Consider the following 22,169-nt stretch of genomic DNA (forward strand, 5'->3'; position numbering starts at 1 on the left):
AGTTGTTGAACTGTAGTGAGCATAAGATGCTACCTGGCAAGCACTATACATCTATCTACTTGGGCTGCCCAATGTATGGTGCAAGACTATTGGTATTTATACGAGGTTTACAGATGCCCCCAAAATCCTATAAATTATTAAAGTGCATTTCATTGTTCTCACTAATTCATCCAGTTCAACCTGCAAGTACCACACTGCACTCTTAGTCTGCACAACTTCCCATTATCGTGCCTTATGCTGGGAACACACGTTTTTTTTTCACCAGATTTCCCGTACGATCGATAGTATGAATCGAATCTCAAACAAAAAACGACAGTAATTTTATCGTCCGCCTGCTACACACGTGTACGTTTTCTGTTCGGTTTTCACTATGTTCTCGACTAATTACGCCCACTATTAATAACACTACAATCTGAAACGGCCCCCTGAGCGCCTCTATATCATACACATGATCGAGCCGCCTTATCGATCGCCCCAACACACGATAAGATATTAGTCATTTTGTCAGTTTATTTTCAACATGTCCGATACTATTTCGATCGAGAACACTTGATTCTGCCCATAAAATTGCTCAAGTGTGCTAAAAAATGCTTCAGATTTTGGTTGCGAGTCAATTCATACTATTGATTGCATGGGAAATCGGAAGAAAAACGTAACGTGTATTCCCAGCATTACACACAGAAGCTCTCTCAAGGCTTATCACTTACATTCAAAGATAAAAGTACAATTTTGCAGCATGGAAAGCTCTGATCTGTGGCTCAGCGACTGACAAAGCTGCAGGAAGAGAATAAATAAAACTATTAACCCTTTTGAGCAGGAGCCACGTTTGACAGAAGGCAAAGGCACTGACTGGGGGTTAGTCACGAGAGTCCCATTTCCTGTCATCTCCTGATGAGAAGTATTACGTTTTATTATTTACACCTACAAGAGTGCCATCTCACTCATTTAACCCAACAACAGGTTTGTATGACCTCAGTCTTCCAATATAAATCCACAGAGAGCTCACCATGTACAGCTCCATACAATGCAGGTACAGGGAAGGGAGACTCACCATGTTATACCAGGCACTTATTATTAGTTTCTCTTCTTGATCGCGCTGAGATTTTGTCTTCTCAAAGTCAGTCTGCCAAGAGAGGGAGAACAAGGCACACGTGAGCTTTGCAACTTGAAAGGAAGAACTCCTGCGCACAACAAACACCGGCTGAAGGACCAATACAGCTGACTTGCTAAAGATGGGCATATACTAGTTGATATTTCGCTTCGATATCCAGCCAATAGACTGCTAGACATCAATGCCACAAACGATTGCAGATCGTTGGATTTTTGGCTGAAATCGTTCATTGGCACTGTGTGGAAGATTGTGTTTGATCAGTGGTGGATCGAGAGTGTCGCTAGCAGAGCTGATTCTAGACTTTTTGCTGCCTGAGGCAAACTTGTGATGATGCCCCCTCCCCCCCTTTGGAATGATCGCACAGCACCAGACAATTTACTCTGCTTCATTTAATGTTCTCACATGACATGCTGCAGCTCAACACAATAGCACACTGGCTGGCTGTGACAAACAAATGGCTCACCCTCAGCCACTCCATTCCTCCTCAGGAAGGTACTCACAGTACAACAATGCTGCCCCTGAAATCTCTGCGCCTGATGTAAACGTTTCACCTTGCTTCAGGAGAGAACCGGCCCTGGTCGCTAGAACCGTTTGATTTCGGGTCGACAGACACAGCAGCGGATCTTACACTCAGCTGTCTGCCGGGGCTTCCTCCTGTGTGTCTTCTCTCCACTGACCGGGCTTCTCCCTGCCTCTTCATGTGACTAGACACTAGACAGAGGCCAAATACTAGATGCCATGGTGCCTTTGGCCTCTAGTGTTTAGTCATGTGACGCACAGCTCCCCAGGAAGGTGAGAGTAGCTCCGCTGCCGCGTCAGACGACCAGATATTGTTTGGCGCTAGTGATGTGACAGGGAGACCTGGGGACCTGGCAGGCAGTGAGCATTATTTTATATGGAAACGTACGGAGTGTGGAAGGATTACCGTATTTTGTGGACTAAAAGACTCTCCTGACCATAAAACGAACCTAGGTTTAGAGGACTAAAAAAACAGGAAAAAAATATATACTAAACCTGGTGCATCCATGGTGAAGGGGCTTCTTGTGGATTATGCCCCCTTTGTACCTCGTGTCTCCCTTCTCTGTCCCCCTTGTGTTCTCCTGTGTCCCCATGTGTTTGCCTCTGTCCACCCCCTATTCAGTCTCCGAGTGGCTATTGCCGCTCGGGAGACTGTTACACGGCGTGATCGCCGTCTATTTACACAGTGCAGCAGCGCTGTACTGGGGACAGCCTGGGGGACAAGAGAGTGATCGGCTCTCATAGGCAGAAGCCTATGACAGCCGATCGCGCGATTGGCCGGCTGGGGGGAGGGAGGGGATTGGAAAGAAACATAAAAAGACAAAAATAGTAAAAAACAGTAAAAAGAACATATTGATTAAAAAAAAACCCAAAACACTGGGGGGCAAATCACTCGTGTGCTGTGTTGTTCGGCCCTGCAGCTTGGCCTTTAAGCTGCAGTGGCCAATTATGAAACAAACAGCCTGGTCTTTAGGGGGGGGGGGGGGGGGGGGTTACCACTGTGGTCCTCAAGTGGTTAAAATACCTTTTCAGCACTAAGCAATTGAAAAAGTATGTGAGAAGGTAATATTACAATTATTGTGAGTTATTTCCCTTGCTAGTGGCTTAAAAGGCAGATTTATCGATAAGGTGTAAAAATATCACCTAGGAGAAAACTCAGGTAAGGGCTGCTAGCTCCAGTCCAGGAGCCATATGCAATTAACTTTTTCACCTAAGTAATATCTGAATACACATACGGTATGATGGCTGAAAGGTTAGTGAGCGAGAGATTGTGCACACATCCATAGCAAGCACTTCTCTTGAATAAATTGAAGACATTTGCATAAAGACTAATGTACAACCCTTTCCTCTGCCCATTTGCTCACCTCCAAATGCCGGATTCTTGAGTCTTTCTCATGTAGCTGGTTCTTCAATGCCTGGATCTCAGGGGGGATATAATTCTGCTGTTTGGGATCCAGAGTTTTGATGACCTGGACAGAAAATAAACAGCTGTAAAAGTACCACTGCATGCAATAATTTTAAAAGAAACCCGAGGTGACAAACATGGTTTGCCATACTTATTTCCTTTTAACCACTTAAGGACCATAGGCTTACACCAACAGCCATTGCCCTCCCCCCCCTATTTTTACAATTTAGCGCTCTGCGGCTTTAAAAGCTCGCTGCAGAGCCATTAAAAGGTGGAGGTCCGCATAGACACTCTGCTCTTATCCAACAGCGGAACACTGACCACATTAAACATGGTGGCTCAGGTTCCCTGCCCTTAGATGACATCATTCCGCCTAAGCCTAAAATTACCAGTGTGGCGGCGGACTATGACACTTACGTATGGCGAGCCCCGCCCACCCATACCAGCTGTCCTAGCCAGGAACCTATAGCAAAGCGGGGGAGAGCATCGTCACTCACGTGGGGCGAACCCCGCCCACCGGCATTTGCCGCTCAATCCGAACGGAGAGAGCATTTAGGAGCTGGCATGGCGTCAGTCTACCACAAAGGCGCCACGCTAGTACAGGACTGCGACTGGGTAAGTGCTTTGATCCAGGGGCCGATGCACTTCTATTACTCTCCTACATTCAGCCCACGCCATATGATCAAAGAAAAAACGGGGGGCATGCATTCATTACTAGGCGCATTCTTAAGGGGATGGCAACACAGTACTTACTGTACTCTATGCTTAAGAGACCTTTTTGTGCACACACCTGTGTATGCACACACACATATATATAAAAGCAGGTGTATATTTTTGTAATCAGTAGATGACGATTTTATGCTGAATACCATAATAGTCTCCCCCCTCCCTCCCGCCCCCCAAAACCCCTCCTTCCTCTCCTCTCCGCCCTTCAATTTCAAACCCCTGCCCCCCGTTCTTCCCTATATTTCCTATATTCTCACACCAATAGAACCCAGTTCCCTCCCCCCCCCCTCCTCCCCCTTTGTCCCATCCCTATCCCCCACCCATTTACCCTCACCAAGAGTCATCCAAAGGCTTTTTTGTTAATTAATAATTTTTATCTCGGTTATCGTATTTTTAATTAACCTTGATCATGGTTTAACATAAGATGATGAACGTCAAGTTTAATTGTATTGACCTTGACCAATCAGATATCTTGAGGGCAGATTATATCTTATGGCCCAATTGGCCACTGAATTGTCCTTAGGATTATATTCGATATATTTGATCTCTGTTTTATGTTCGGTTTTTATTTTTTATGTTCGGTTTTTATTCTGCTTCATTGCTTTTGTTTTATGTCGTGATTACATGGGTTCTTTTTTATGCTCTTTTATTTCAGTTGCTCCTACTTGTATGTGTTTTGCCTGAGGAAGCGGGCTTGTGTCCCGTGAAACGCGTTGCAAATTGATTATTGTTTTGGAGTATCAAATTGATTAAATTTTCACTGTCAACCATATAAGTGGTCCTTCTCATTGGGGGTAGGCAAGTCCACCACTGCCACCCATATTTTAATTTGTTTTAATTCGGTATCATTTTACTCTATTGGCGCCTCTGTTCCTCTTATTACGTTATATCCACCTGGTGGATGGGTGTGGTCACCCTCTTTTCTTCTACGCAGAGAGCGACTTTTAACCTGAGCGGGGACAGGTCTAATCTCCCCGTCTGCGATACAAGTGGTTGCCTAACCCGGCAACCTACAATTGTGAGTATAATTTACCGTTATTTCTCACTAGGTTCATACCAACAATAATACACTATCGGGGGCTCTCGATTTTTCCCTTTATTTTTTTCCCTTCACACAATTACATCTGTCCTTTTCTGCCCACCAACTGTTAGTGGGCTCTGACTTGTTTTTTGTTCTTAATTTTAATGTGAATGAAAGAAGAATAAAAACATCCCCTGCAAAACACTTCCCCAGGCCTTGCCACCAATCGGCGTTAGGCAGTCCTGGGGGAGCCACCTTGCAACCGCCAATTGGTGTTAGGCGGTCGCAAGGAGGTTAAACAATGCAAACTGACTGGCTGTCCTGCTAATCTCTCTGGCTGCAGTAGTTTCTGAATCACACACCTAAAACAAGCATGCAGCTAATCTTGTCAGACTTCAGTCAGAAACATCTGTGCATGCTTGTTCCGGGTCTATGGCTACAAGTAATAGAGGTGATGGATCAGCAGGACAGCCAGGGAATGTGCATTGTTTAAAAGGAAAGTAATATGTCAGTCTCTATGTCTGCCAACCCATGACTCGCAAGTCTCTGAAGAGCCTTCTGTCATGCTACCCCTACATTTTGGAACTCCTTGCCACACCCAATCAGGAAATCTCCATCCCTGGAAGCATTTAAGTCCAAAATAATTTCTGCATAATTTCTGCATAATACTCAAACGGTGGAACTCAAAAGGCAATAATGGAAACACCAAGCCATGAATGCATAATCTAAACTGTGGGGATTTTATCAGCTCCATCCATCTTCTAAAATCAATCCACTCCACAAGCGCTGTGTGCGGAGAGCAGGACATTACAGGAAGCAGAGAGGCAAGCATGTGTGCGGAGAGCAGGATATTACAGGAGGCACAGAGGCAAGCGCTGTGTGCGGAGAGCAGGACATTACAGGAAGCACAGAGGCAAGCATGTGTGTGGAGAGCAGGACATTACAGGAGGTACAGAGGCAAGTGCTGTGTGTGGAGAGCAGGACATTACAGGAAATACAGAGGCAAGCGCTGTGTGCAGAGAGCAGGACATTACAGGAAGCCCAGAGGCAAGCACTGTGTGCGGAAAGCAGGACATTATAGGAAGCCCAGAGGCAAGCGCTGTGTGTGGAGAGCAGGACATTACAGGAAGCCCAGAGGCAAGCGCTGTGTGCGGAGAGCAGGATATTACAGGAGGCACAGAGGCAAGCGCTGTGTGCGGAGAGCAGGACATTACAGGAGGTACAGAGGCAAGCGCTGTGTGCGGAGAGCAGGACATTACAGGAGGTACAGAGACAAGCATGTGTGTGGAGAGCAGGACATTACAGGAAGCACAGAGGCAAGTGCTGTGTGTGGAGAGCAGGACATTACAGGAAGCCCAGAGGCAAGCACTGTGTGCGGAGAGCAGGACATTACAGGAAGCCCAGAGGCAAGCGCTGTGTGTGGAGAGCAGGACATTACAGGAAGCCCAGAGGCAAGCGCTGTGTGCGGAGAGCAGGACATTACAGGAGGTACAGAGGCAAGCGCTGTGTGCGGAGAGCAGGACATTACAGGAAGCCCAGAGGCCAGCACTGTGTGCAGAGAGCAGGACATTACAGGAGGTACAGAGGCAAGCGCTGTGTGTGGAGAGCAGGACATTACAGGAAGCCCAGAGGCAAGCGCTGTGTGCGGAGAGCAGGACATTATAGGAGGTACAGAGGCAAGCGCTGTGTGTGGAAAGCAGGACATTACAGGAAGCCCAGAGGCAAGCGCTGTGTGCGGAGAGCAGGACATTATAGGAGGTACAGAGGCAAGCGCTGTGTGTGGAAAGCAGGACATTACAGGAAGCCCAGAGGCAAGCGCTGTGTGCGGAGAGCAGGACATTACAGGAAGCCCAGAGGCCAGCACTGTGTGCAGAGAGCAGGACATTACAGGAAGTACAGAGGCAAGCACTGTGTGCGGAGAGCAGGACATTACAGGAAGCACAGAGGCAAGCGCTGTGTGCAGAGAGCAGGACATTACAGGAAGCCCAGAGGCAAGCGCTGTGTGCAGAGAGCAGGACATTACAGGAAGCCCAGAGGCAAGCGCTGTGTGCGGAGAGCAGGACATTACAGGAGGTACAGAGGCAAGCGCTGTGTGCGGAGAGCAGGACATTACAGGAAGCCCAGAGGCAAGCGCTGTGTGCGGAGAGCAGGACATTACAGGAGGTACAGAGGCAAGTGCTGTGTGCGGAGAGCAGGACATTACAGGAAGCCCAGAGGCCAGCACTGTGTGCAGAGAGCAGGACATTACAGGAGGTACAGAGGCAAGCGCTGTGTGTGGAGAGCAGGACATTACAGGAAGCCCAGAGGCAAGCGCTGTGTGCGGAGAGCAGGACATTACAGGAGGTACAGAGGCAAGCGCTGTGTGTGGAGAGCAGGACATTACAGGAAGCCCAGAGGCAAGCGCTGTGTGCGGAGAGCAGGACATTACAGGAAGCCCAGAGGCAAGCGCTGTGTGTGGAGAGCAGGACATTACAGGAAGCCCAGAGGCAAGCGCTGTGTAAGGAGAGCAGGACATTACAGGAGGTACAGAGGCAAGCGCTGTGTGCGGAGAGCAGGACATTACAGGAAGCCCAGAGGCCAGCACTGTGTGCAGAGAGCAGGACATTACAGGAGGTACAGAGGCAAGCGCTGTGTGTGGAGAGCAGGACATTACAGGAAGCCCAGAGGCAAGCGCTGTGTGCGGAGAGCAGGACATTATAGGAGGTACAGAGGCAAGCGCTGTGTGTGGAAAGCAGGACATTACAGGAAGCCCAGAGGCAAGCGCTGTGTGCGGAGAGCAGGACATTATAGGAGGTACAGAGGCAAGCGCTGTGTGTGGAAAGCAGGACATTACAGGAAGCCCAGAGGCAAGCGCTGTGTGCGGAGAGCAGGACATTACAGGAAGCCCAGAGGCCAGCACTGTGTGCAGAGAGCAGGACATTACAGGAAGTACAGAGGCAAGCACTGTGTGCGGAGAGCAGGACATTACAGGAAGCACAGAGGCAAGCGCTGTGTGCAGAGAGCAGGACATTACAGGAAGCCCAGAGGCAAGCGCTGTGTGCAGAGAGCAGGACATTACAGGAAGCCCAGAGGCAAGCGCTGTGTGCGGAGAGCAGGACATTACAGGAGGTACAGAGGCAAGCGCTGTGTGCGGAGAGCAGGACATTACAGGAAGCCCAGAGGCAAGCGCTGTGTGCGGAGAGCAGGACATTACAGGAGGTACAGAGGCAAGTGCTGTGTGCGGAGAGCAGGACATTACAGGAAGCCCAGAGGCCAGCACTGTGTGCAGAGAGCAGGACATTACAGGAGGTACAGAGGCAAGCGCTGTGTGTGGAGAGCAGGACATTACAGGAAGCCCAGAGGCAAGCGCTGTGTGCGGAGAGCAGGACATTACAGGAGGTACAGAGGCAAGCGCTGTGTGTGGAGAGCAGGACATTACAGGAAGCCCAGAGGCAAGCGCTGTGTGCGGAGAGCAGGACATTACAGGAAGCCCAGAGGCAAGCACTGTGTGCAAAGAGCAGGACATTACAGGAAGCCCAGAGGCAAGCGCTGTGTGCGGAGAGCAGGACATTACAGGAAGCCCAGAGGCCAGCACTGTGTGCAGAGAGCAGGACATTACAGGAAGCCCAGAGGCAAGCACTGTGTGCGGAGAGCAGGACATTACAGGAAGCACAGAGGCAAGCGCTGTGTGCAGAGAGCAGGACATTACAGGCGGTACAGAGGCAAGCGCTGTGTGCAGAGAGCAGGACATTACAGGAGGTACAGAGGCAAGCGCTGTGTGCGGAGAGCAGGACATTACAGGAAGCCCAGAGGCCAGCACTGTGTGCAGAGAGCAGGACATTACAGGAAGCCCAGAGGCAAGCACTGTGTGCGGAGAGCAGGACATTACAGGAAGCACAGAGGCAAGCGCTGTGTGCAGAGAGCAGGACATTACAGGCGGTACAGAGGCAAGCGCTGTGTGTGGAGAGCAGGACATTACAGGAAGCCCAGAGGCAAGCACTGTGTGCGGAGAGCAGGACATTACAGGAAGAGGCAAGCGCTGTGTGTGGAGAGCAGGACATTACAGGAAGCCCAGAGGCAAGCGCTGTGTGCGGAGAGCAGGACATTACAGGAAGAGGCAAGCGCTGTGTGTGGAGAGCAGGACATTACAGGAGGTACAGAGGCAAGCGCTGTGTGCGGAGAGCAGGACATTACAGGAAGAGGCAAGCACTGTGTGCAGAGAGCAGGACATTACAGGAGGTACAGAGGCAAGCGCTGTGTGCGGAGAGCAGGACATTACAGGAAGCACAGAGGCAAGCGCTGTGTGCGGAGAGCAGGACATTATAGGAAGCCCAGAGGCAAGCGCTGTGTGCGGAGAGCAGGACATTACAGGAGGTACAGAGGCAAGCTCTGTGTGTGGAGAGCAGGACATTACAGGAAGCACAGGAGCAAGCGCTGTGTGCGGAGAGCAGGACATTACAGGAAGCCCAGAGGCAAGCGCTGTGTGTGGAGAGCAGGACATTACAGGAAGCCCAGAGGCAAGCGCTGTGTGCAGAGAGCAGGACATTACAGGAGGTACAGAGGCAAGCGCTGTGTGCAGAGAGCAGGACATTACAGGAGGTACAGAGGCAAGCGCTGTGTGCGGAGAGCAGGACATTACAGGAAGCCCAGAGGTAAGCGCTGTGTGCAGAGAGCAGGACATTACAGGAAGCCCAGAGGCAAGCGCTGTGTGCGGAGAGCAGGACATTACAGGAGGTACAGAGGCAAGCGCTGTGTGTGGAGAGCAGGACATTACAGGAAGCCCAGAGGTAAGCGCTGTGTGCGGAGAGCAGGACATTATAGGAAGCCCAGAGGCAAGCGCTGTGTGCGGAGAGCAGGACATTACAGGAGGTACAGAGGCAAGCGCTGTGTGTGGAGAGCAGGACATTACAGGAAGCCCAGAGGCAAGCGCTGTGTGCAGAGAGCAGGACATTACAGGAAGCACAGAAGCAAGCGCTGTGTGCGGAGAGCAGGATATTACAGGAAGCACAGAAGCAAGCGCTGTGTGCAGAGAGCAGGACATTACAGGAAGCCCGGAGGCAAGCGCTGTGTGTGGAGAGCAGGACATTACAGGAAGCCCAGAGGCAAGCGCTGTGTGCAGAGAGCAGGACATTACAGGAAGTACAGAGGCAAGCGCTGTGTGCAGAGAGCAGGACATTACAGGAGGTACAGAGGCAAGCGCTGTGTGCGGAGAGCAGGACATTACAGGAAGCAGAGGCAAGCGCTGTGTGCAGAGAGCAGGACATTACAGGAAGCCCAGAGGCAAGCGCTGTGTGCGGAGAGCAGGACATTACAGGAAGCCCAGAGGTAAGCGCTGTGTGCAGAGAGCAGGACATTACAGGAAGCCCAGAGGCAAGCGCTGTGTGTGGAGAGCAGGACATTACAGGAAGCACAGAGGCAAGCGCTGTGTGCGGAGAGCAGGACATTACAGGAAGCCCAGAGGCAAGCGCTGTGTGCGGAGAGAAGGACATTACAGGAGGTACAGAGACAAGCACTGTGTGCGGAGAGCAGGACATTACAGGAGGTACAGAGGCAAGCGCTGTGTGCAGAGAGCAGGACATTACAGGAGGTACAGAGGCAAGCGCTGTGTGCAGAGAGCAGGACATTACAGGAAGCCCAGAGGCAAGCACTGTGTGCAGAGAGCAGGACATTACAGGAGGTACAGAGGCAAGCGCTGTGTGCAGAGAGCAGGACATTACAGGAGGTACAGAGGCAAGCGCTGTGTGCAGAGAGCAGGACATTACAGGAGGTACAGAGGCAAGCGCTGTGTGCAGAGAGCAGGACATTACAGGAAGCCCAGAGGCAAGCACTGTGTGCAGAGAGCAGGACATTACAGGAGGTACAGAGGCAAGCGCTGTGTGCAGAGAGCAGGACATTACAGGAGGTACAGAGGCAAGCGCTGTGTGTGGAGAGCAGGACATTATAGGAAGCAGAGGCAAGCGCTGTGTGCGGAGAGCAGGACATTACAGGAAGCCCAGAGGCAAGCACTGTGTGCAGAGAGCAGGACATTACAGGAGGTACAGAGGCAAGCGCTGTGTGCAGAGAGCAGGACATTACAGGAGGTACAGAGGCAAGCGCTGTGTGTGGAGAGCAGGACATTATAGGAAGCAGAGGCAAGCGCTGTGTGCGGAGAGCAGGACATTACAGGAAGCACAGAGGCCAGCGTTGGCCCAAAGGTCCCAAGTAGAGATTACACTGCTTACCGTCCGAGCCTTCTCCACGTATCTCTTGTATCGCTCCTCCATGGCTCGCATGTCCTCTTCCTTCTGCCGCAGGATTTGCTGCAGCTCATCCACTTTCTTGGACACTGAGGAAACATCGGAAACTTACAACAAGTCGTCATGAGAAGTTAGGATAGAACTTAAGGATTACAATAAAAAGTTTCCCCCTCGATACATAGTGCCAACAGTTATTAACTATTAAGAAAGCAATCCTGTTAAGAGCAGGGCCCGATTTAGGCATAGGCCACAGCCTAGGGCACCACAGGAGCAGACTAAACTGGTGCAGCATTTGCAAGCTTGCAAATGCTGCAATGCAGGGAGATCAGGGGAGCGCATGATCTCCCTGCTGCCAGCCACCTGTGCAGCAGCCACCTCGCTCTCTGTGCAAGTTGGTGTTGTGGCGGGCGGCTACGGACTTGGGCAGCATTGGAGACGGAGGGGAAGAGGAAGCTTCTGCACTGGAGAGGAGCAGAGAAGTAAGTGACACTGATGGCTGCTGCAGTGCGACAGCGAGCTGTACTGAAAGGGGGGGTGGGGGGGGGGGGGGGGGAAGGGACTGGTTAAGGGAGTCATCTGGCTACCTATACTGGAGGGGGGGTCATCAGGCTACCTATACTGTAGGCAAAGAGGAGAGGGGTAATCTGGCTACTGATACTGGAGGGGGGTCATCAGGCTACCTATACTAGAGGGAAGGGGTCATTTCGCTACCTATATTGAAGGGGGACGGCTGGTGACACTGGCCTTGGGCGGTAAAGAGTACAAATCCGGCCCTGGTTAAAGGGAACCTTAACTGAACGGGGGGTAAAGAGTTTTACTTACCTGGGGCTATTACCAGCCCCCTGCAGCAGTCCTGTGCCCTCGGAGCTGCTCTGGAATCCTCCGGTCCCCCACTGTCACTTAGTTTTGTTTTTGACGACTCACCAGTCGGCTGGCCGCCATGCGTATTATTGGACGCATTCCCTACTGCAATTAGCGCTGTTGCGGGCCGCAACGCGTACAAAAATACGCGTTGCCGCATGTCTACGCGTGCGGAATGCGGCACCGCGTATTTTTGTACACGTTGCGGTCCGCAACAGCGCTAATTGCAGTAGGGAATTCGTCCAATAATACGCATGGCGGCCGGCCGACTGGTTAGTCGTCAAAAACGAAACTAAGTGACAGTGGGGGACAGGAGGATTCCAGAGCGGCTCCGAGGGCACAGGACTGCTGCAGGGGGCTGGTAATAGCCCCAGGTAAGTAAAACTCTTTACCCCCCGTTCAGTTAAGGTTCCCTTTAAGAGCCTGAAATGATTCGTAAAAGCTACAATTTCTTTCACCTCAGCGCTTCATCACATAACTGTGCTAACATGAAGCGGTGCTGCACTCACTCTCTGCTGTGAAGAGATTTGATTTTCTTTCAAAGGATACCTGAAGAGAGAGGGATATGGAGACTGCCATATTTAATCACTTTTAAACAATACCTGTTGCCTGGCTGTCCTACTGATCTCATTGGCTGCAGTAGTGTCTGAATCACACACCTGAAACAAGCGTCCAGCTCATCCAGTCACACTTCAGTCAGAAACATTTGATTTGCATATGCTTGTTCTGGGTCTGTGGCTAAAAGTATCAGCGGAAGAGGATCAGCAGGACAGCCAGGCAATGTGCATTGTTTAAAAGGAAATAAATAGGTCAGCCTCCATATTCCCCTTACTTCAGATGTGTATGGAAAAGAGGAGATAAGCTTCCTGCTTTGCAAACTATCTCATCTGAGTGACAGCTGCACTGATTCTGCACAGCAAACTGCTTTTTTTTTTTTTTTTTTTTGTAAATTCTTATATACAACAGCTCTCCCAGAACAGGATTTTAAAGGCAACCCTGAAAAATGTCCGTTTTTTTTTTTTAGGGACAGAGAATACCTACAAAAGGCAATAAGGAGTGGGGAGACTTTTTTGCATGTGGTACCAGACTGTAAATAGTCTTCACGAATATCTAAGTCCTCATACTTGGCATGTTTCCGACATGGCTAACATCTGACAGCTGCCAAGAGGCATGGTATGTCTGGATAGATTTGGGACTGCTATACACAGCCTAAGTAAGTCATGAGTACGTCAAGTCTGTGCAATGTATACACATCTTGCACTAAGCACCTCATAACCAACATACAGTGTAATGCCTGGCGCACACTGTGATTTTCTACCAGATAGACAGGTTGAATTGATTATTTCCAGCAGGTCTGATCTTATTTCTGATCGTTTTTGCGATCAATTTTCGGTCACTTCTATACAAAATTGATCAGAAATCAGATCGGACCTGTCGGAAATAAATCAATTTGACTCTTCTGACGAGAAATTGCATGGTGTATACCAGGCATAATTCATCTTTCTCCTCTGATAGCAGTAGCACCACCTCCTGGTAGCAAGAATACCTGCATCCTGCAGTGAGATGTTACACTTCATTATAAAGGCAGCTCTCATATGCAGAGTAGATCTCTGCATGGAAGTCTCTGCAGTGGTCACTTACTGTTCAGGTCGGCTTTGGGCTCCAGAGTCTCTATGTATTCCCTCTTCTTCTGTAGCTCAGAATGAGCCTCATGAAGCATATCCCTGAGGGGGGAAACCAACAATGCAGTTCCTTCAATCACCGGTAGTTGTCTTAATACTGAAAGCCAGTCTTTCCTTTAAAAACACCTGTGGTTGTGTGTGGTTTCCTGTAAAATATGTATTGTTGGTGGGCCTTGAGGACAGGGTTGTGGAACTCTGTTTCAAAGGATACCAGGTAAAAAGTGAAGATGTACTGGGTAGGGGGGACATAATCAAATACTCCCCGTGCCTCCCGTTCTCCTGGGCAACTCCAAACCCAGACATACTGCGCCGTCCATGCGCAGTATGTCCGTTCTGTTCCCCGGTAATGATGTCACAGGACAGGGGTGCGTGCTAATTGAAGACGCAGGGGGAGTGAGCACGCTCCTGTCCTGTGACATCACTCGGCGCAGCCACAGGGGAGCAGAACTGACATACTGCGCATGGATGGCGCAGTTTGTCCGGGTTTGGAGTCTCCCAAGTCACCCAGGACAACGGGACGGACCGGAAGAGAACGACGGGACGAAGGGGGAACGTGAGGCACGGTAAGTAACGGATTATGCCCCCCCTGCCCAGTACAGCGTCAGCTTTTACCATAGCCTTCTGGCTTTAGTATCCTTTAACACTTTGCCACCATCAGGGAAATCGGTTCTCAGCACCACAGCATTTTATTTTTTTGCGTTTGGATCAGAATTACAGTTCTTGTGTAATTTGTCAGCCAGAGACCATCTTGGTATTGTTTTTTTCAGGACCGATAGGGCTTAATTTTAGTGTTAAACATTTAATCCCACACATTACGAAAAAAACAAAATGCATAAAAACAAAGCAAAATTAAAAAAAAAAATAAAAATAAAAAACCTGCACAAACTTTTTTTTTTCACTTTGACGCAACAAAAAATACTTTAAAAAGGGGAGTCAATATGTATTTTTTAAAGCTATGTATTCAATAAAATGGCGCTGCTTCCCAATATTGCACAATTAGAAATGTTTTGGGTTCGCCACGCCTCTAGATAGAGTTCTCCCAGTTAAATTTTAAATAAATTGTATAGTGTGTAGGAACTTTGTCACTTTATTATGTGGGAGCGCCTACACACTATACAATTTATATTTTCAAAGCCTTTTGAGTGTAGAGATACTAAATTAGTGTATTTACTCCCAATTTGGTATTATTGGATGTCACAGGAAAATTGTATGTATTTGTACAGAGTCTAAAAATGTAAAGCAAGTGTTTTGCACCATACTTCATTTTAGACCATCGAATATGTTGAATGTTAGCAGGCCACAAAATAAATCCTAAAACATTTTCCCGTGCATGGAGATACCAAATACTAATACCTCGGTCACACTGCTAAAGAACTGGGGGGCCCGGGATAAATGAGTGCAGTTTGCATTTTTATGAACTGTAAAGTTTTCACACATTATCTTGTCTACATTATGTTCTCTTTTACTAACTTTTCTCTAACTAGCTTTAGAGAGAACAGCTCTCCTCCTGTATGATCACCGTGCAGAGCAGGGATTGGCCACTCAGTGGCGTAGCTAAGGAGCTCTGGGCCCCAGTGCAAGTTTTATATGGGGCCCCCTCAAGCACTCATAACAATTGATACGGCGCACCAAAACCTGCCAAGCACAACCACAGGGTTAGATGTGGAAAAAGTATTGGGAAAAATGTATTAACGATTACGACCATTCAAAGCATCTATAAAAAGTGATCATTACAAGCACAGGACCAATTGCTAATGCTGCAGTTGAGGGAGGCCGATGCAGACAAAACCTCTGCAAGCCCTATTGCTACACCAGTGGCCACTGACAACCCACGGGGTCCCGGCTACAGTGTACTGCCAGGTCCTGTGAGATACACTAAGTGGCGGGGACGGGTGGACGCAGAAACAAGCTGCCATTTATAGCCAGCGCTGCTAAAGCTTCATCAGTGTTCATACTTACAAATGTTGATCCAGTTTCCTCTTCAGCTGGGAGGACTGGAACAGAGAGAGAGACATGGTCAGAGTCACATACATGTGGGAGTCACATGATAGGACACACAGGTGGTACTCACATCCTCCTGTCGGCTGCCCTGTTCCTGCAGCTGCCTCTGTAGCGCCTCCACCTGAACTCGCAGCTCCTGGATCTGCTGCTGGTTCAGCCTGACACAAGAAAAGCACAATGACTCATACAATAATCATTTCTAACTATAGTCCTCTATAAAGCTTTCAGACAACAGTAGGACAGCATAAATGCCACAGATGTCGTTAGAGCGGCTTAACAGGCCCCACTACAGGGTCACCTCACCCAAATCTAAAAACTTTAATTACAGCTAGAAAATTGGGAAGCCAAGTCAACCGCCAATTCCTTAAAATGTACCAGAGATGAATATACAAAAAAAATAAAAAAAAATATCATACATACCTGGGGCTTCCTCCAGCCCCTCTTTGGCCCAGTTGTTCCCCCACCATCCTCTTCCACCTCCTTGATCCTCTGCTGTGGCTCCTGGTAAGTTTGGCTAGTCGGCGCAGGCACAGTGCGATGACGGGAGCGTGGCGGGGTGCGTGCGCTGGCTGGACATGTGCTGTAAGCCCCGACTCCCGAGGTTACCGGGAGCCATAACTCAGGATCCAGGAGGCGGAGGACGACGGCGAGGGAGCAACTGGGCCAAAGGGGGCTGGAGGAAGCACCAGGTATGTATGGATTTTTTTTATTCATCTCAGGTTCTCTTTAAGGTGCCCATTAATGGTACAATCTCCCAAATGATTGACTTTACGATCGATCAGATACGATCAATAGTGCCATTGTAAAACAAACGATTGTTCAGTCGATCTGAATTTTGAAACAATTATTTGAGTCTGATCGAATTTCTCATCATCCCGTTACTTGATGGGCCTGAACAATCATTTCCAATTGATCACAACTATTGTATTGGGCACACATCATCCGGGAAACTGTATAATTAGTGGGCACCTTTACAGCTATCTCGGGCAGCGGTTCCAGTAGAGAGAACTCTTAGCATTACCGGTTCTCGCTCTCCAGCCGGTTGCGGCCGCGGTTGGACTCCTCCAGCAGATTCTGCAACTCGCAGAGACGTTCCTGGAATGAGGCCTCCTGGACACAGAGCATTTTATTCTCCTGCTGCAGCCGCATCACCGTATCTCTGCATAGGGGGGCGGTAAAGAGCATCACAATCACATGTAACATAACACAGGGCTGCTTCTATCACCACATGAGCCTCACTGGACTTACTTCAGCTCAGCCGGCAGGATCTCTGCAGCCAGATTCTCCGCAGAAGGAGAAGGTCCAGAAAGCAGAACATCTACAAGACATGGTGAGGAGAGAATTATACAATGTTTCACACCATTAAAGAGACTCTGAATTCTCTTTTTACCTGATTTTATGATTTAGTCCAGTTTAGCATTAGATTCTAAGTGGATTCGCCGCATTCCTGCGGTAGAACAAGTGATTTATAGAAGAGAAATAGAACTGCAAATTTCCACGACTTTGCAGGTCGCAGATTTTGCTGCCCTGGGGAGGCAGAGCTGTGTGCAGTAGCTCTGCCTCCTATCCATTCAAATGCAGATGAGGGAGGTTCAAAGAGGGTCGGCACTACACACGGCTAATTCTGGGTGGGTCGGCAAGATACCCCTTGAAAGACAATCCCACGGTGGTAAACTGCGTGCTCAGGATATGTACATGAGTTAATCTTGTAGGCTTAAGGAAGAAAGGAGAAACATCCGGCACTGCAGTAAACGTATTATGCTTTTATTTTGTTCAGACTGTGATCATAAAGATGCATACAATGTACTTGTCAGCAAATAAATGGCAAACGATACAGTCCTACCGTGGGTGTGTGGCAGCGGGTGCAGGGTGCAAATCGGGCAGCCTAACGGCCGTTTCGCACGGCGGTGCTTCTTCTGAGGCTATTCCACGCTGGCACTCGGTGAGGATCTGGCTTTATTTCCTGATCCGTTGCGGCGGGTGGGCGGCGCGCACTTCTGCCCTATGTTACCACGCCTACCGGTGCTCGGCTGGGCCTATCATCGTCGCTCGCGTCGACAGCGGGCGGGGATGGATGGAGTGACTGACGTCAGCGTGACGTCTCTAGTAAACAAAGCCAGTGTATTCCCCGGCATGTCAGAGCATTAAGCTCCTATAGGGACGTCAGGGCAAGGCTTGCAGGGAAGTAAAAGTGGTGATGTCAGGTTAGAGACCTGTGTATAGGTGAAGGAAAGTGATGTTACTAGTGAGGGGAAACAGAAAAAAGGGGGAAAGAATAATTAGAATAGTGAAGATGCAAGATAAGAAGCAAGTCTTACATCTGACTCGGGGGCTGTGCGAGAGGGAACGCTAGCGTGTGCAGCAGGTCAAACTAATCCGGAAATATTGTCACTACCGTGTGACCTCCTACTGAATCAACGTCTGAGGACACACAGTCTGACATAATTCAACTCTCCAAATATTTAAAATACATATACTCATTGAGAACCAGATATTCATTTGAGACAAGAGGCAGGATGGCATTTGGGAAAGAGAAGAACCAAGGGAACACACATGTACAAAGTTTTCCAGCAATTTAAGGTTCCAAAAAACAGGCCAGATCGTTATGATCATTGAACCCAAGGGGTCCCATTGCTTCACTTCTAATAATAATTAGGGATTCCTTTCGCAGAAGGAGACGTGCCCGGTTCCCACCCCTTGTGGGGATATTCACCTGAGTGAGACCGCAGAATCTTAATACCGCTGGGTCACTAGCATGTTTCTCTCGTACATGCTCTATTAGCCTTGGGGCACCCTTCCCATTATCAATGGAGCGCCAATGCTCCTGAATCCTTTCCTTAAGGGGACGAGTGGTCTTGCCCACATAGAAACGGCCACAAGGGCACCACAGGGCATAGACAACAAACATAGTGCTGCAAGTTATAAAGTCTCGCACCGTCCACTCCAGTGCACCAAGGCGGTATTGCTTGCCTGTCTGCATGTACTGGCAGTGGGAGCAGCGTTTGCACCTGTGGTTGCCCCTTGGTCGTCCCATCTGCAGCCAATTCTCCACCCTCTGGGTCCTGAACTCACTTCTGGTGACCTGGTCACCTATAGTGGGTCCACGTCTGAAAGCAACTAAGGGGGCTGCGGGCAGGATCTCCTTCAGGACTGGGTCCCTAGTGAGTAAAGACCAATTTCTTTCAATAACCCCTCGTAAACATTGCGACATGAGAGTGTAATCAAATGTTAAGGGGACCACTTTCTCTTTCTTTCGACTCTGTGGTTCCCATAAGAGGTCCTCTCTTGCTCTACTCTTTGCTTTATTGAATGCTAAATCTACACTCTTAGCAGGATAGCCCCTACTTGTCAATCTCTGTGTGAGGTCTTTGCTCTGTGATAGGAAGTCATCCAAACTGGAATTGTTCCTCCTAAGGCGCAGAAATTGACTGTAAGGTATTGAATTCACCACGTGTGTAGGATGAAAGCTGTCCCTACAGAGGAGTGCGTTGGTTGCTGTGGGCTTGCGGTGGCCCCTGGTAAACAGGCGGTCACCACAAACCTCCAGCTCCAAATCAAGAAAGGCCAATTTTTGGGGGCCAATTTCATAGGTAAAGGCCATGTTCACTTCGTTGATATTTAAATATGCAACAAAGTGACGAAAATCCTCCTCGGTTCCAGACCAGAACACCAGGACGTCATCCACATACCTGGACCACCTCCTGATGTGCGACAAAAAGGGGTTGGATGTGTCGTAGACATAATCCTCCTCCCATGCTGCCAGAAACAGGTTGGCATAGACACATGCTACCGGCGTGCCCATGGCAGTGCCGGACATCTGTCTAAACCACATGCCGTCAAAGCGGAACGCATTATGGTTGAGCACGAACAGGAGACAGTCGCATATATATTCAATCAATCCTGTGTCATCCCATTTAAGTTTCATAAAGCGTCGCACTGCTTCCACACCCGATTCGTGTGGAATGCGGCTGTATAAGCTCTCGACGTCAATGGACGCCAGGATGTCCCCTGGCGTCCAAGTGTACCCTTCCACACCCCTTAACACCTCCATAGTGTCAAGCATGTGGGAAGGCACCTCTTCCAAAAAGGGTCTCAGGAGGTGGTCCAGGTACCGAGACAACCTCTCAGTCACGGAACCCACACCCGAGACTATGGGGCGTCCTGGTGGTCTGGTCCGGGATTTATGCACCTTCGGGAGATAATACCATGCTGGCTTACGTCCTATCCATTCAATCTCGGGGAGGAGGAGATTAACTGGAGAGGAGGCAGAGCTACTGCGCACAGCTCTCCCTCTACCCGAAAGGAGAATCTGCGAGTCCAGGAACTTTGCTGGGCTATTTCGCTGCTATAAAACACTCATTCTGCCATGGGAATGTAGCAAATCCACTTAGAATTTAATGCTGAACAGGACTAAATAATAAAATCAGATAAAAAAAAATTAATAAACAAACACTTCAGAGTCTCTTTAACCACTTTACCCCCGCGCGTACGTATTTCTCCGCCCCTTTTTCCATTCCTTAAAAAACCAGGGACGGAGAAACACGTACTTTCCGCGTTCGACGCTGCCCGCGCTCCCGCTCGTAAACACGCCGCCCGCCGCTAGTAAACACGCCGCCGCCCGCTCGCCCAGAGATCAATGAACGGGAAAATCCATTCCCGTTCGTTGATCTAAGCCCCGCAATGATCAGCTGCTCTCCTATGGGCAGCGCGATCATTGTGAGAAAAAAACTCACGTGTCCAGCCTCCTTATACTTCCTCCAAGCTTCCGGAAGGAAGCTTGAGGTCGCATTAAAACAAAAAGTTACTGTGGCCAAATAGTAAACTACACCCTACACATTTTTCACATACAAATAAATGACTTTTACACATAAAATTAACTCATTACCTCCCACACTCCCTATTTTTTTTTTTTTGTAATTAAAAAAAAATTAAAAAATTTACAATTAAAAAAAATACATAAATAGTTACCTTAGGGACTGAACTTTTTAAATATTTAGGTCAAGAGGGTATAACACTGTTACTTTATAAACTATGGGCTTGTAATTAGGGATGGACGCAAAACTGAAAAAAATGCACCTTTATTTCCAAATAAAATATTGGCGCCAAACATTGTGATAGGGACATAATTTAAATGGTTTTATAACCGGGACAAAAGGGCAAATACGTTTCATGGGTTTTAATTACAGTAGCATGCATTATTTAAAAACTATAATGGCCGAAAACTGAAAAATAATTATTTTTTTCCCCACATTTTTCCTATTTTCCCATTAAAACACATTTAGAAAAAAATAATTCTTGGCATAATGTCCCACCTAAAGAAAGCCTAATTGGTGGCGGAAAAAACAAGATATAGTTCATTTCATTGCGATAAGTAATGATAAAGTTATAGATGAATGAATGGAAGGAGCGCTGAAAGGTGAAAATTGCTCTGGTGCTCAGGGGGTAAAACCCCTCAGTGGTGAAGTGGTTAAGCAGCCACTCCTCTCCACTTCATCCCGGTTAGTAGCTGATACCCCTTTTCCCATGAGAAAGCTTTACCTTTTCTCAAATAGATAATCAGGGGCATCTGTGTGGCTGATATTGTGGTGAAACCCGTCCCACAGTGTGATGTCAGGGCCATGGTAGTGACAGTTTCCGGTCTGTGAACTTTGTTGCATTATGGGAAATAACGGCTATATCCAACATTTCAGCCGATCACATTCTTAGTGGGTGTGATCATAGATAATAGCAGTTGGTGCTATAAGTTTTTTTTCTCCATGTCTACCAGCAGTAAAGAAGATAAACTTGCAGGCTCACAGAGAAACCACATGACTGAATTACAACGCAAGTATCAATCATTTCTTGATCTTCTATCTTAACTTCTCACTGTGTTAATGTATCCTCCTCCCCACACACACACATATAAAAGGTAGGAAAACATGTTTTTATTGAATATCCCATACAGTTATCATATTTGCTTTTGTGTAGAAGTATTATTTATTTAGAAATTACAAGTTCCCAAAGTACAATTTTTTTGCTCAGAGCTGACATTGCATTTTATTCATAACTGGTGTATTCATATTTTAATGTGTGCAGAAATGTTTTCTGAGTATCTGTCTGTGTTCTGGAGTGTCTGAATTGCCAGAGAATACTGAATTGTATCAAGTGAGGAATGTAAACAAACACAAGATAATGTTATCTCCAGTTCGGATGTGTCCAGCTTTCCCTGCAGGGAGTTTGTAAGCCCTGCGTTTAACTAGTTGAATGCTGTTCTAGTAAAAAAAAAAAAAAAAAATTAATGGTGGCAGTATAGAATATGCTGTAAATCTTTTACAGCAAAGAAGAAATACCACTTTAAATTAAGGAGGAATAGAGTGCGGAGGGCAGTGTAGTGGCATCACAAGGCAGATTCCCAAGAGACTTCATGCTGAAATAAATCAGGAATCGGCCTGCAGTGTATGGGCAGGGAACAGATCTCTCTTCAATCAGAAAGAGATCGGTTTCTTGCTCGATCTGCCCATACGTCGTCTAATGTATGGCCACCTTCAGTTTTCATCAATGCAACACAACCCAGCAATGACTCCAATCGCTGCTCCCGCCACTGGCTTCCAGCTCCCCTGCCTACTCCAATCATCAACATCCTGTGCCC

At 48.3% G+C, this 22,169-nt stretch overlaps 1 protein-coding gene across 1 annotated transcript in view; it reads right to left on the bottom strand.

Moving 5' to 3' along the window:
• Positions 1-937: 937 nt before the first annotated feature.
• The window catches only part of HOOK2 (hook microtubule tethering protein 2), a 58,153-nt gene continuing 36,921 nt past the window's right edge, over positions 938-22,169 (bottom strand). Inside the window, exons 12-19 of the mRNA XM_068273485.1 lie at positions 16,790-16,859; positions 16,563-16,700; positions 15,612-15,699; positions 15,500-15,534; positions 13,500-13,582; positions 10,983-11,086; positions 2,995-3,099; positions 938-1,123 (exon numbers count right to left, since the gene is read on the bottom strand). Of these exons, the coding sequence (XP_068129586.1) occupies positions 938-1,123; positions 2,995-3,099; positions 10,983-11,086; positions 13,500-13,582; positions 15,500-15,534; positions 15,612-15,699; positions 16,563-16,700; positions 16,790-16,859 (809 nt within the window). The remainder of the gene's footprint in view (positions 1,124-2,994; positions 3,100-10,982; positions 11,087-13,499; positions 13,583-15,499; positions 15,535-15,611; positions 15,700-16,562; positions 16,701-16,789; positions 16,860-22,169) is intronic.

Source organism: Hyperolius riggenbachi, chromosome 3 (genome assembly GCF_040937935.1).
Source record: "Hyperolius riggenbachi isolate aHypRig1 chromosome 3, aHypRig1.pri, whole genome shotgun sequence".
Classification (NCBI taxonomy): Eukaryota; Metazoa; Chordata; class Amphibia; order Anura; family Hyperoliidae; genus Hyperolius; species Hyperolius riggenbachi.